The sequence below is a fragment of the Oncorhynchus clarkii genome, chromosome 10, assembly GCF_045791955.1.
Source record: "Oncorhynchus clarkii lewisi isolate Uvic-CL-2024 chromosome 10, UVic_Ocla_1.0, whole genome shotgun sequence".
Taxonomy (NCBI): Eukaryota; Metazoa; Chordata; class Actinopteri; order Salmoniformes; family Salmonidae; genus Oncorhynchus; species Oncorhynchus clarkii.
In genome coordinates this window covers 62177932-62194085 of record NC_092156.1, presented here as the reverse complement: position 1 = coordinate 62194085, position 16154 = coordinate 62177932, and the positions used below count along the sequence as shown (strand labels likewise).

Sequence of the window (16154 nt, the reverse complement as noted above, 5' to 3'; positions counted from 1 at the left end):
ATCCTACTATGTGTTAACAGTTGTCCTGTAATTTGTAGATCCTCTTACCTGCAATCCTATAGAACTCCTCTTTGATGTCACAGAGTCTTCTGTGGCCAGGGAAGGAGATGAAGACATCTGCTAATGCTTTGATAGCCAGACACACACTCCTTATTGTGCGGCAAATTGTGGCCTTGTTCAGCTGTTCTGCATCCCCCACTGAGTACAGGAAGGCTCCACTAGCAAAAAAGCGCAAGGCCACACAAACCATTTGCTCCACACTCAGTGCATGGCTCCGTGCAGTGCGGTGCTTAATCCTGGGACCCAGTAGTCTGCATAGATACCTGATGCCATCTGCAGAAAACCTGTATCTTTCATATAGATGGTCATCAGGGAAGGCCAGTGGGTCCAACCGGTCCCTGAAGACCCTTTCTCACCTGAAGGCTCTCCTCAGCACAAGTGCTTCTTCATCCACCACATCTCGCACGAATGGGCATGCCATTGTCAGAGCAGAAAGGAACACACAATTTTGGGCCTTCATATAGGCTAGTGGCCACACCTGGTGCTGGGGGGGGTGGGCAAAAGAGGGCGATGCCTTATAACGATGACTTGGTTGTACTGATTGCTGGGAAAATAAAAAAAACCTTAGAAAGATGCCACCGTCCTGTGTGCTCACAATAAGAGCTCATATGTCATGGCTCACTTGACTTTACGAGAATATACCTAATTTTTATTTTGAGCTGTGTCATCTTCTTGGAGCTGGGGGAGGAAAGAAAAATAATGATTAATACATTTGTGTTACAGTTAGCATACAGTGTACATTGAAGGCATATCTCACCTCCCTCTCAAGTTTTTTTATTTCAAGGTCCAGTTTCCTAATTGTCCTCTTTTTTATTTCGAACTCCAGTGCAAGATTCTCCATATTTTTCTTCTTGTACTGAATGTCTATGTCTGCCAGTTCTATTTGGCACCGGAGGTGGTTGCCATACAACTTTCTGATAGCTTGTGAGCTCTGTGAACACAATACAATTAGCGCAGCTGGAATTTGGCAGGATGTGGTGTCCTTTTATTAATACGCACTATGTTGCCAGGCTGGTTTTCCCACTGTATAGCATCTGGGTCCTGTAAAAGAAATTAGATTTTTTGATTTTGATGAGGACTCCTCACCATTGTAGAGTAAATAGTACTTTCACAGTCTTAACATGATACCTCATGCCTTCTGGAATCCAGAGAGATGGTCTCCTCCTCATCATCGTCTCCATCATGTGCTGTTGCTGCTGCACTGGGGCCTTCACCCTATCACATTTAATCGGATTCATATTGAAGCTAGTAGACAAGACATGCCAGGCCTACAGTATGCCTTTGATGGAGTACTCACTGGATCAGCATCGTCTGGTGCTTGTGCTGGTGGCTCTAACAGGAACACAGTGCTGCCAGACACTGCAAGGCAATAGGTAAACCAAAGTCAGACAGTCCAAATTGATTCAATATGAATGTGGTTGTATCCCATGTAGAGATGGAAGGACATACCTTGAATGAAGCGGGTGGCATCTTGGGAGGAACCTATGCTCGTCTCTTTCCCCCCAGGGATCCCCTCTAAGACGGGCCTGCCTTTATTTAGCTCCAAGGCCATGTCCTCTGCTGGGGTAAGGTCAGCCTTTGGTGACCCACCACCCGTGCCTTGTCTGTGGGTATTCTTTTTCACTGCTAAAACAGTACAGACAATGTGTGAGCAGGCACCTTCTGGGTACAATATATGCTTGTGCTTTGTTAAATATTAGTCAGGGACCATACCATTCTGCAGAATGTTCTTGTATTTGATTTTGACCTGCTGCCATGTCCGTTTTGGCCCGTTCATGTTTAATCTACACACACACACACACACACACACACACACACACACACACACACACACACACTTAATGGAGTCACACTGCAAAAAATTACTTGGTATTTTTGTCTTGTTTTCAGTAAAAATATCAAAAATGTTATCATAGCTTTATACAGTGTGATGGAGTTACTTTACACAATTTCACTCATATCTGCAGTGCATTTCAATAAAAAAAATTAACCGTTTCATAATTACAGTACAACTGCATTTTTGGAGATGTGAATTAAATATTTGAATTGTAATTGTGATGTTTCAGCGGAGCGGTGAGTGTGTAATTGTGCACTACTTACGCATTCAGGCGGTCTGCAATACTTTGCCACGCTTTTTCTCTTTGCTTTATCACTGTGGCGGTGTTGCCTTTCTTCTTAATTATATCTTTTACCTCCTCGTATGCCTCCATGAGGATTTGTGCTTCCGACGGGGAAAAGTACGCGGCTCTAGTTGCCATGGTAAATCAGTTAATCTGTGATCTGTGGCGGGGTCTATTTGAGTGAGCCGTGAGCGCGCACCTATCCAGGATTGGTTTCACCTGGCTTAATGAATCCGTGTCTGCTCATCCTGGCTTGGTCTTTGTGCAACCAATTAAGCCTGGACGCACATGTTTTGGCTTCATTGAGCTCAGCTGAGTCATTTATCCCGGATGTCTTAATTCTACTTTTGTGCAACAGGCCCCAGCTAGCAAACCCAATAGCGGCTGTCAATGCAATGGCTGGTCTGGAGTTCCTCTCAAATGTACCATTATATTTCACATGATAAGCAAACTACTGTCATGCCTTTTCACAACAACAACAAAAAATCGATGTACACATAACAGAGACGATTATAATAAAGTATATCGTTGTGGTTGTATTTACTTGATCCTCTCTTATTCATTACGTCCTGGTGTTTGATTGAAGGAACAGTTCAGCCAATGGTTAGGCGGCATGTGGTTTTGGAAAAGGGAACTGATTGGTCAGGAGTAAAATATCCTGTCCCCAGAGCTGCGCAAATCGAATTTTACTAATTTTTTGTTGTTGTAACTAACAATTAACCTCTCAGTCTGTCGTTATTTTTGTTTGAGTTGTTTACATGTTCGCTATGTGGGGGAAATGGTAAAACAAGCGGAACTACGTGGCTAAGAACTGTTGTTAACGGGGATTATTATCGGAGCAACACATTTTTTGGAGTGAAGTCAATCCCACACTGTTAGCTAGGTTTTTCGTGTCTTCGGGTGCACTTCGTAAAGGTTGAGCGTGTATGTTAGGGTGGTAACGTTATAATAATCAAGGATGAAGCGTGAATTCATGCCAAGAATAATAAGTGTGAAGTTTGATTTCCTCCCCACTGTAATAAGCAGCCAATGAGGTATTTTAATCTAAGTAATGTGTTTAATCTGATACTGGTATCTCCGGTTTAACTGTTTTTATATATGTAAGCACTTCAGAGTTATATCAAGCTAATAAGTCACTCATATGACAAAATTGTAAGAGTGTGCTTAACTGTATTTTTTATTTACTTTATAGTTTTCACGGAAGGTGATAATTCTGACTAAAAATACAGAATAAAACCGCCAGTTAAAATCAAGGAACAGTTGTGTTCGTGGTTAATGGAGGGAGCTACACAGAACGTTCTACAAGTTTACAAATCTCTTTAAAAAATGTTTTTTAGTTTACGAATATCTTGGTAACGTGACAACAGTGACTCAGAACGCGCAGATTCAAAATCTGCAAGTGTATTTTTGATTCACAGCAGAATATTAATACTCGTAAAACAATTTGTAATCATTCTGAAAATAAATTATGCTTGCAAAACTTATTGAACGTTTTAAAAAGTTAAGTTTCAAGTTTGAGACATGATACAAGCTTGCACATTTGCAAATCGTACTTGCAACCACGAAATTCAAAATGCAAACTCACGTAGTTGTGTCATTATAAACCCATACACATTAACTGTAGCAAACATTGCCACTCAATAATTTACTTACTCAGTCAAACACTTAAATGTGGCTTTATTTATACTGATGTACGTCACTGTGTCCATCAATGCACCAACTGACCAAAACATACTCAAGTTAAGTCCCTCTTCAAGTCCTCCTCCAGTCTCCCTTTTACCTCATTTAACAGACGATTTACTTAACAAAAGGTACATCTCAATAAGTGGCCTTTCCTCTTTTGTTCCTCGAGCAAGGGGGAGGCTAATGACGTCAAATTTGACCATCATGCCAACTATTGAGCAGTTGTGTCTAGAAAACATTATTTTGCTCAAAACATATGTTTTACACTTTGGTGTGTGTACACTTTACTGTATTTATACTTGTGACATTGTTTTTCGACAGGAAACGTTTTTAAAAATCGCTGGTTGACATCGTAACTGTTTCTGTTATGAAAAACCCCAGAGCTCAAACGCTTATCTATCATCTCTGGTATGGGATCTTTACCAACAGCCCTTGACCTCAATCTGTTTACAGTAAATGCCTGGAAGGCTTCGGGTCTTGTGATGACTGAGGTGAAATATTAAACATGAACTAAAGTGAACCTGTACTTAATATTCCAGAATAACTGGTCTCTACAAACTGGGTAAGAGTGTTCAACGTTGTCTTTTTAACCATATACCCCTCCTTAACCCATTGTTAACTTGTCATTTGAAACAGGATTGTAAATACCTGTTTTTACGGAGACAGTAAACCTAGGCAGTTGAATATTTACATGACTGGTGATGTAAGCCTAGATGGAATAAAGTCATTATATATTTTTATATTCTAGCTAACACACAGTCTTCTCTGAGTATCAATGATACTGCCCATAAAAGGTCGTGATTTGTTGTTGATTTCTTTTAATTAATATTTCTGTGGTGGCGACACAATGACTGCGCAATAGACATTTTGCACAACGTAGCAACGCCCACTTCCGCTCAACTTTCTACCGGATACATAGCTTCCTGTCCCGATCGCGTCCAATCAGCCTGATTTCAGCCATACTACCTCATTTTATCGTTATCTCAATATATTAATATGATCATATTTCTATAGTGCTCTTTTGAATCATTCTTGTTAAAATCTGTTTATCCTTTCAGTTAGTGATTTTTGTAAATCGATTATTGTGTTCTGTGTCTTTTTGTGTCTTAGCTAGCTACCTATTAACTCGCTAACTAGTAATGGCACTTACCAATCATGGGACTGTCTTACACAAGGCACTCGCAAGAGCTGCCAAAGATAACAGTGGTGGATGTACATCGTCTGGCTCAGACAAGTAGCAAAGCACCGAACTCCAAGTTGGAAAAAGGATTCAAACTTTGTCTCCAGTTAACTTTTCAACTATGAAGGTAAGTATAGCCAAGTTGCCTATCAGACCAGACAAGGACGTTTACTCAAAGCTGTAACGTAGTTTAAGACATGCCTTTTACAGTAGCTAGTTAACATTATGATTGCTCAGTCTTTTTATTCCAAACCGTTTCGAACAGGGACAAAGTGACACGAGAGGTCAGCATAAGGGCTTGCTACTACAGGTCCATGAGGAAAAATGAGAAACCACACAGTTTGAGTGTAGGGTGAAAAGTAATCTGTTTGTGGCCGTTACACAGTCAGAGATGAAGCCTAGTCTAAGACTAAGAAGTTCCTGTCAATGGATATCTGCATTAAGAGGCATTGCTTAGTCTAGGACTAGGCTTAACCCATTGTTTTCCTTGCTGTTTCTGTAAACTCTTATATTGGACAGATTAGATTACATTTAAACAAGGGCATATATACCCTTAATAGAACATTTTAAACCTGTATTGCTGTAATCAATTTAGTGGCTGTTGCGCCAGTCACTTCTGTTTGCTGGTCGTGAGACATGTTGTGTGATTTTATAGTCTATTCATTTTCTTTTTATATCCCCACGTAGGTTGTACTGAAGCCGGTAACAATCACACATCACTGTTCATGTGTTGCTGGCACCTCATTATGCAACCACACAGTTGCGTTACTATTCCAGTCTGCACACTATTCCCAGATGGGAACACCAGTCATCCCACCTGTGCACAGCTGCACAGAAGCCGAGCAGCAGTGGCATAAGCCAAGGACAATGGTATGTTTTAATAACTGTACCACATATCAAAATCATATGGTTATAATCACATCATAATGCTACTAAATGATTTAATGAAAACTTAAATTGTCTAATGATTAGATTTAGAATAGTGCCCTTGTACTGTCTTTTTACAGGGTCTGCAACCTGGGCCCATAGGCAAAATGACCATCACCTAGCCCACCAAAAAGTGCACGGCAGAAGGAGCGATTAGGTGAGTTTTCCCTAATAACCAGTATAGTAGATCGTAGCTGGTCAAATCCTACTACACTTTGACTATATAAAATGATTTAATTTCAGGTGGCTTCAAGTACATTGTTTAGATTGGCTAACCACAGCTGCTGCTTTGCTTAGTAGAAGTACTCTACAGCGCCCTTCTTGGACCACTCCCCGACCTCTCAGTTCTCCAGATAGAAGAGGCATACAAGAACTTTGACCCTCTATCCAAGCCATTGATCTGCAGCATGGGGATGTCTGCTGAAAAGCTTTTAGTCGGCTCCCACTTTGGAAAGGTACAGGTGGGGAGCCTCCTGTCTTACCAGCAGCCTCCAATCACAACGCGACACATAGTTCACCATAAGGAGACACCACCATTCCCTTCACTGCCCCTGGATGGCTACAGACTAGAGAGCGACTGTCAAGGCTGCACATGTGTGCTCAGTGAAGACGACCAGCTTCACATAGTCTCTTCAGGTGAGAGAATACATAAAGTGTAGTGGTGTTCTCACTAATTAGAGAGAAGGGTGACTGGTACTACTTGTGTACATGCAAAAGTTCTTAGGCAGGAAAGACTAAATAACAAGGGATGGGCTCCTTTATCTTTCAATTAATGAAAGGGAAACAAAACAAATCTGTGCAATTAATAATAATAATTTTTAAATCATTGTTACATTTTTCTGTTCTCTTGTCACTGTAAAAACGCTATAACATTGTTTGGAGTATAAGCAGAGGTGTTTATTATCAATAAATTGACTACTACAGGATGTTAGACAATGTGGATGGTCACAGCAAAAGAAGGAAAGATGCAATGCAGTAGTAGCTCATTGCTCCTTGGCCCATGCCTTCACAAGAGGCCCACACTGGTAGTTTTGTGAGCAGGCAAGCCACAGCCCAGATGCAGTTGATGCTTCCCATCAGTGACATGAGGATCTCTTGGACAGGGTAGTTATTCCACTGGAATAGCAAAGGTATTGCTCCCTTCTTCAGACATCGAAGCCCACTAGAAGGTTCAATGAAATCTTAATTTCCTAACTTTCAATAAAGATACCGCAACAACTAATAACGTTAACGTCGTTAGCACTAACGTTAGCTGGGTACTGGTAGCTAAAGAGACAAAAAAAAGACACCAGAAGACATTCGATTTACAAAAATCACTAACTGAACAGATAAACAGAATTCTCAACAAGAATGATACAAAATACGCTATAGAATTATGATTCATATACTGAGGTAATGATAAAACGAGCGACTTCGAGACTAGTATGGCTAAAATCAGGCTGCTAGGAAGCTGTGTATCGGGTAGGAAGTGGGCGTTGCTACGTTGTGCAAAAGGCCTATTAGTCTTCTTTATTAAATAATTAGCATTACCGTAGTTCAAAGAGCAACCCGCACTCTTTTAATCACGCCCCAAGACGCCCGCCAATGAAATCATTTCTCATCCGTGTGGAAGGGAAGTAAACAGTGACCAAGAACAATTTTCACGATAGCGTTTTTATTATTGTTATTTAGACATTTATTAACACAGGACTTGGTTGATATATGTTACGTTATTTAGGTAACGCTAGATAGCTTCTAACGTTAGCTAGCTAACAGTGGCTATGGGTTTTCACACTCAAATGGCCTCCATTATGGAGGTGCTAGCTAATGCAGCCGTGGCGGAGATCTGTAAACTCGTAGACGACGACTATGCAGTGTTTCGTTTGGAAATATCTCAGGGCCAAAATGAAAACCGGGCATTGCGGAGGAAACTACAGCTACTAGAATTGAAGGTTGCACGGGAGCGTGCAGAGCGGACGATCAGAGAACGCGTCATCGCCAGTCGTCCCAGTAGTGACAAGATCCTCGACCGATACAGAGGAATGGCAAGAGGTACGTTTTGCCCCGTTCCCCTCTGCGCATGTTTAGATAGTATGCAATAATTCCCCTCATCGCCACTTAGTTATCTTTCAAAAAGTTATGAGAAGTGTTACCAAACATGCAGTGTCAATAGTGTACAATATAGCATTGACAGTACCCTAACCACCTATTTTTCCCCCAATCATTCTCAGGTGAAGGACATCTCACTGGAGGCCACAAGAGCTTTGTGAAGCCAGCAGGACACAATATCTGGAGTGATGACCAACCAATCACTGTTGAAGAGGGGAGTGGAACCTCAACCCAGAAAGTTATCGTTATAGAGGTTAGTGTAATGGTATTACATCAAAATTACAGTACATCAAATGTGGCCAGTTTATTTCAGAAAGACTCCCCTCAGCTATTCACTTCCTTACATGTAACATACTCATTTATCTGCCGTAGAGGAGCTTGTGAGACTTCTTTACTACATTGTTATCCAATTAAACTCATGTAACGGTAATAACCACCTCTCTTCTTGTGTCAGGATGCAGATGCAGAGGCTACATGTCCTGGAGGATTGTCTCTGGTCAAGCAGGAGAGGACTGAAGCAGAGGACCCACAGCACAGCAGAGACATCCAGACTGGAGCAACGTCTGGAGTGGCACCCACTGCAGCCACAGAGGACCTATCCACCGCCACTGCGCCTCAACCCAGGACCCGACGCAGCATTACGGAGGTCAGTGGAATGCCAAACGCCATCCTCAAGTCGGAGACTTTAACTGTAACACAAAGGCTTTTACACACAGTACCTGACTACAGGTCAGACCCAGAGAGACTGGGGTTGGGGCCACTGGGCTGTCCTCCTGCTCCCGGCTCAGAGTATTTACTTTACGGTAACCCGAGCCCGACGACTGTTCATTCCCATCAGGACTTAGACAGTAGTAGTGTATACTCTGAAGGGTGCCTAGATAAGAAAGAGGAAGGTCTGGTCGTAGATGAAGTGACTGTGAAAGTGGAGGGTGACGTTTCTCCCACATGGAATGCAGATAATCCCCTAGGAGACTCACAGGGCAGAGATTTCTTAGATTACAACGAAAGCTTAGGGGCAAATCCAAACGTTGCGACCCACTCCCCTTTACACATGTGCAGGGATCGCGACCCAGTGTGTACGTTGATGGGGCATTCCGATTCACACGGTCGCGTCCTTTTCAATCAGGTATTGAACTCAAACAGCGGGGCTGGAGCCCAGGCGCAGGGAGGGGGAGCAACATCAGGGAATAGTAAAGAGAAACGGTTCCTCTGCATGTTCTGTAACAAAGGCTTCAGCTGCCTCCAGAAGGTGGAGATCCACCAGAGGGTCCACACAGGGGAAAAACCCTTCAGCTGTAACCAGTGTCACATGTGCTTTGCCCAGGCTAGTGACCTGAAGAGACACCAGAAGGTCCACACGGGGGAAAAACCATTTGGCTGCCATCTGTGCCAGGCCAGTTTCTCACACTCGTTCAACCTGAAGAGGCATCAGAGGGTCCACACAGGGGAGAACCCTACTGCTACCCCCAGTGTGAGAAGAGGTTCTCCCACCAGCACCAACTGAAGATGCACCTGAAGATCCACACGATAGAGAGGCTGTTCGCCTGTATGCACTGGGGGAAGAGGTTCTCAGAGAGGAGCTACCTCAGGACACACCAGCATAATTATCGTTTTTGCCCTCAGAACAGCCACAATTCTTCAGGGCGTGGACTCTACAATGTGTAAAAATGTTTCTTTGCAGGACAAGGATTGTCCTGACTTTCAGGAATGCCTGAATTGTTTCACCTTGCTTTTCTGGTTGGCTGCAAGTTTCACCATCCAATTATTTCAGGTCTATAGGAGTGCAAGTTTCACCATGGCACGGACCGCGATGATACCTTGGCACATGAGTGTTATTAGTAAATGGCAAATATGAGGCAATTATTGCATTCTATCCATGTGGGCTTTCGTAGACTACCTGAGACATGAAACAGATGGGTGTCGCCAATTTGTTAATGCACAATTTGCCTAAATGGGTAATGGAAACACTTCTAACTACATGTTTATTTGACACTAGGTTTTAGCGATTTAAAAAATAAAAGTGTGACATTAGGTTTTTATTGACACAAGATAGTTATATGGAAACGCACCCTAGCAGGCAGTTGTCGCATCCATTTTCTATGCTAACATTCTAAGTGTCGACCAAAAAAATGACTGGACAAGTTAATGGAAACACTCGCTATGTCACAGAAAGAACAGGTGTTCCTAATGTTTGTACACTGTGTATAAGCCTAAAAAGTCGGTTACATAATGTTTGTACTGTGTAGGCTATATGATGTTCACAAGTGCCTGTTTCATTACTTCCATTCAACTACTTACTTTTTTCTCTCAAGACAATTTGAATGAGGAAATTAATGCAGTTTACCAAGTTTATGCAAATCTTTAGTTGAGATGTGCATGTGTGGTTTTCATATGGTTTATTTAAAACTTGTTTGTTTAATAAACACAGTTGTACTTTTAATTTGAACTTTCATTGAGACTCTTTAGTATACATCACATTTGATCTCACCCTGTTCTGCATACACCTGACAGCGCTTTATAACCAATATACACTTACTAAATATAACTACACATACCCACACACTAACAAACACCTACTGTACTTGTCAAAATAGTTAGTCAGGTATGTCTGATGATAACTTTTGACTTATTTGAACCCACAACAACATATTTATGTCCACCATGATGGATTTAACAATTAAGTCCTATTGTAACTACAGTATAGGACTCAAACGTAGTGGGGATGGGTTAACACTCTGGGTCAATACTTGCAAACACAGGGGTTATAAAGTACTTAGGTAGTACTTAATTATTGTTACTTAAGTATTTTTTGGGGTGTTATCTGTACTTTACTATTTACAGTTGACAACTTTTACTTCACTACATTCCTAAAGAAATTATGTACTTTTTACATTTTCAATGCTTAGCATGAGAAGAAAATTATTGAATTCACACACTTATCAAGAGAACATCCCCGGTCATCCCCACTGCCTCTGACCTGGCGGACTCACTAAACACAAATGCTTCATTTGTAAATTATGTCTGTGTGGAGTGTTAATCTGTAGATTAAAAACCAATAACATCTAATATGGATTTCTTAATATAAGGAATTTGAAATGATTTATACTTTTATTTTTGGAGTTACATTTACTTTTGATACATAAGTATATTTAAAACCAAATACTTTTATACTTTTACTCAAGTAGACTTTTACTTTAGTCATTTTATATTCATGTATCTTTACTTCTACTCAAGAATGACAGTTGGGCCATTTTTACAACACTGTGCAAACATAACTTGTTTAAATTTACATAGTTGCTTATCTGGCACAAAATGTGTATCAGCCAATTAAAAGCGTAAATTTACTTGCACGTGACAGAACGCTAAATTGGTCCCATAACATGGCACACGTTGGCCCTATGCTAACCTCAAGCCTGTCACAAATTCTTCATCAGCATATCAAAGACTTTATATCTACCAGCCAATATTATTTCTTAAAATAGGTCAACCCTGGCAACTAGATGGATCTTTTAAACCTTCAAATTCAAGGTTTACTTTTGTTCGGTTGGTCTGTAACAAAATGTTGTGTGCCAATATTGCATTGACGCATCCTTGACGAGGTTACTGGCTACTACTGATGTTAGACTACATTTTCACGGTTTTGGCATATGACTAAATTCATGTTTCTGTTTCACACACACCCTTCCGCAAGAGGTCCTTACAACTTAAGTTTATCATACATCGTAAAAAAGACAGTCAAATAGAAGTCATGTAGGCTACCATTATCACCATCACTTCTAGGCAGCACACACTGCTAAAGCGGTCGACTCTAAATCAGTAGTGCACTTTCACCATGAGCCCCCCTTGCATCAAGCTTTTTTGTTAGGAAAAACTGTTCACTGCCGAACCTTGATGCTCGATTCAAGACGCACGTGACGAAGTGGATGATTATTATAATGCATAGCCTATACAACGTTATAGGCCTGCATGTAAGTGTAACCTACATAAGAATATACTAATGACAGCGTAATGTCATCCTACATTAAGACTGTCGATTAAACATATTTAAAGGAACTGCAATACTGCCTCATCTGTAGGATGATAACGGGGATGCTACCTATAACCCTATTGTACACTAACGCTGATCCTCCTCGAGTCAAGTAATGCATGTTACCACGTTTCCATCCACAGTTTGTGAGTAAAGTCATACTGTATAGAACAAATGACAGCTGTGATGGAAACTGGAAGTTTCGGTAAAATGTTTTAATTGCAGACAGATCATGTGTTCTTTCGACATGGTGGGATCTTTTGTGGTGGGTAAAATGTATTATGCGAGAAATGGCGGTGGAAACGCCTTTATGTAAATATTGTTAACCATCATATCGAAGTAAACTTGGAGTCACGCAACAATATGGTTTATGGTCCTCCCACTACGACTCGGGAACCATGCAGTTTTAGGCTGCATAAGTTATGATGACCTTCACAGGGGTGCACACATAAGTGCACAGTGTTGAGTTTGACGCGCCTTTCCAATAAATATCGAGTCTTATTCTGGTGACTTGATGATCGATGCTTGACCGCTATTTGACAAATACAAATATTCTCGCTCTTATCGATAATAATATCATCATGTAGACTTGCCTACCTGCACAGCCTCCCCGAACTGTATCTGCCAGCTGTTGGCTAGAGCACACGTGCCAAGACCAGTAGGCACGTTTGCTATTTAACGTAACAGTTTGTGACAAAACTATCCGTAGAGTTGGAAACACATTGAACTTTAGATTTTTATTAGGTACATGAAAACTTAAGAGATATAAAGTCAGTCAAATACATGTGATAGTTGTTTTGATGAACAGAACTTACGGTTTGGAAGAACTTGTGCCAGGATATAATCAGTGAGGTTATCATAGGGCTAATGTTTGCCATGTTGTCTGACGGGACCAGCTACAATTTAGCATTTGGTTACGAGTTTAATTGGCTAATACACATTTTGTATCAGGGACTTGTTTACATTTAAGTGGGTGCTTATGTTCGCAAGTATGGACCCTCCATGTTGAAAGTGTGTTTATTATCTGTGTGTCTGTACCTGTAATCTGTATCACCTGTCTCTTCCAGGAGGAGGAGGGTCCAGAGGTGCTGCTGGTGAAGGATGAGGGGTGTGAGGAGGGTCTGGGGAACCCTGAGGGGACCATGGTCTTGGAGGACAACCAGACTACACCTCCTCCTGAATCCACAGAGGAGCCAGCTGAGCAGCACAGGACCACACACACTGAGGTGAGCCCACGATTAACTAACATCTTAAAGGTACTAGGTCAGGGCCTGTCCACCAAGTAGGAGTGTTTGGCCTTTTAGATCATAATGAATACGACTATAAAGACAGGTGGGGGACCTGATCCTCAATCAGCACTTCTACTCTGAGACAGTTTGTGGATACATGCCCAGGTCTTGGTTAATTTGGTATTAAGTTTGGGACCAGGCCTTTCAATAATCAAACCATTAATTAAAGAGTGTCAAGTAATCAAATCAACTAACATGTTTGCATAGTACTCATAGTAATCCCTCATAGCCCAACCAGAAGATGCTCCATAGCAGGGTGCTCATATCAGATTTCTTGATCCAACATCCTCTCACACTGTATCTCTTACAGCCAGTAGACATGCAGGATGGGAAGCCTGATCTGCTGCTGGTCAAAGAGGAGACAATAGAAGACGGACCAGAGAGAATTGATCTGCTGAGTGGACTAAAGATGGGGGAGCAAGGTAAGGGAGAAATACATATAGCCTACATACAGTAATAGTTATGCACCCGGCTATTGCTTTTTTCTCCATTCATAAAATGAAATGAATAGAACTTATGTTTACATAGATATACACACATTCTAATGTATGAACTTGACCAGGTCATTGACAAACTCAATATATAGAGTTTTCTCTGCCATGTTTATAAATTATATTTTGTAACCTCTTCCTACAGATGGTTGGCTGGAAGCTAACAGAGGAGACTGGGCGACCATCTTGGATTCCCAGACTGGTATAGCTAAGGGCCCAGGGGATGCCATCACCGAGCAGGCCAGGACCAGAGGCGACCAAGTGGATGTCAGTGGATGGGACAGCATCCTCAACTCTGGGCTGGGGAACAACACTTTTAACCACAACCAGAAACAGAGAGTGGAACATAAAACAACATCTGAATTTAGTGACAACAGACTGGCTGAGACCAGGGCGAGGCGTAGATTAGGTCTGCGGGGACGAGGTGGTGTCCATCTGAGAACAGACTCGGCGAGCGATGCTCCGTCCTGCTCCTATAGTTGTGATTCAGAGAGACTGATTGCGCCTCAGGTTAACCCCCTAACAGGTGCTGCCCTCAGCCTGCCTTCTATAGGATCTATCAACTGGAAAATGGACCCTGTGACAACACAGACACTCCCTGACCTTCGTCCTCCTCACACTCTCCTTATGTTTAACCAGACCTCAGACAATGCCAGTGCCTCAACACTAAATGGCTACACAAGCCCATTGACAAATGACAGTAGTAGTAATGCTATCAGTAGATCTGGTAGCAAAGAGAAGCGCTTCCCGTGTTTGTTCTGTGGGAAAGTTTTTCGTTTCTCTAAACAGGTGGAGAGCCACCAGAGGATGCACACAGGAGAGAAACCGTTCGGCTGCCACCTGTGCCGGGCCAGTTTTTCACACTTGTCCAGCCTGAAGAGGCACCAGAGAGTTCACACAGGCGAGAAACTTTTCAGCTGCCTCCTGTGCAGGGCCAGTTTTTCACACTCCTCCAGCCTGAAAAGGCACCAGAGGGTCCACACAGGGGAGAAACCCTACACCTGCTCTCAGTGTGAAAAGAGGTTCTCCCACCAGCACCATCTGAAGATGCACCTGAAGGTCCACACGGGAGAGGCCATTCACCTGTACTCACTGCAGGAAGAGGTTCTTCGAGAGGAGCTACCTGAGAATACACGCACGCCCCATGAATAGTAAAATGTAATGAAGTACTAGTTTGTTTGTAGTTCATTCTTTTGGTTTTGCATATAGAGTGACAATCTTGTCCTGTTTGATGCTGGTGTTTTATGAGGAAATGATAGTGCCTTAATGAATTTTATCTTGACATTAAGTAGTACATTTTATCTTGACATTAAGTAGTAAAGATGAACCTTTTTCAAAGCATTCTACATTTTATTTTATCAAAGCGAGGGTACCAGATGTACAGGAAAGTGTTACCATAGTGAGAAGTTATTCTACAATACATGTCACATGTATAATTTTGTGCAATAAAAGTATTGTACTTAAATACAAAATAGAATCTGTGCTGACTGACTTGGTTATTATTTCAGTCGATCCAAAACTTAATTCTTGAATCAACACATTGATTTATAAAAATAATAAACTCCAATGGCTCTATATTGTTGGGTACTTGAATCACATTGTTAGAAATGTGATTGATTGTGGTTAACATTGTCACATGCGCCCAATACAATGCTTACTTACAAGCCCTTAATCATCAATGCAGTTAAAACGCCCCAAAAAAGTTTGTCACGTGCGCCGAATACAACAGTGAAATGCTTACTTACAGGCCCTAACCAACAGTTTGATTTTTAAGTAAAAAAAATAGGTATTAGGTGAACAATAGGTAAGTAAAGAAATAAAACCAGTAAAAAAAGAGTGAAATAATAGTAGCGAGGCTATATACAGACACCGGTTAGTAGGGCTAATTGAGATAGGATGTATATGTAGGTATGGTTAAAATGACTGCATAAAAACTCAGCAAAAAAATGAAAAACCTCTCACTGTCAACTGTTAATTTTCAGCAAACTGTAAATATTTGTATGAACATAAGATTCAACAACTGAGACAAACTGAACAAGTTCCACAGACATGTGACTAAGAGAAATGGAATAACATATCGCTGAAAAAATGGGGGGGGTGTCAGGAGTCTTATGGCTTAGGGGGAAAAAACTGTTGAGAAGCATTTTGGTTCTAGACTTGGCAATCAGGTACAAGAACAACAAATAATAAAAGAGCAGCAGCAAATAACAATAGCGGGGGTACCGGTACAGAGTTAATGTGAGGGGGCACCGGTGTCGAGGTAATTGAGGTAATATGTAGGTAGAGTTA

At 41.5% G+C, this 16154-nt stretch overlaps 2 protein-coding genes across 2 annotated transcripts in view; one reads left to right on the top strand and one right to left on the bottom strand.

The window, feature by feature from the left end:
• LOC139418947 (uncharacterized) overlaps window positions 1–16154 on the bottom strand; it is a 349701-nt gene that overhangs the window by 17980 nt on the left and 315567 nt on the right. The gene's annotated exons all lie outside the window — the stretch shown is intronic.
• Window positions 1–16154, top strand: part of LOC139419784 (uncharacterized) — a 35945-nt gene that overhangs the window by 8290 nt on the left and 11501 nt on the right. Inside the window, exons 6-13 of the mRNA XM_071169770.1 lie at window positions 6316–6606; window positions 7726–8001; window positions 8181–8311; window positions 8513–9551; window positions 9682–9719; window positions 13153–13311; window positions 13685–13796; window positions 14011–15016. Of these exons, the coding sequence (XP_071025871.1) occupies window positions 6316–6606; window positions 7726–8001; window positions 8181–8311; window positions 8513–9551; window positions 9682–9719; window positions 13153–13311; window positions 13685–13796; window positions 14011–15016 (3052 nt within the window). The remainder of the gene's footprint in view (window positions 1–6315; window positions 6607–7725; window positions 8002–8180; window positions 8312–8512; window positions 9552–9681; window positions 9720–13152; window positions 13312–13684; window positions 13797–14010; window positions 15017–16154) is intronic.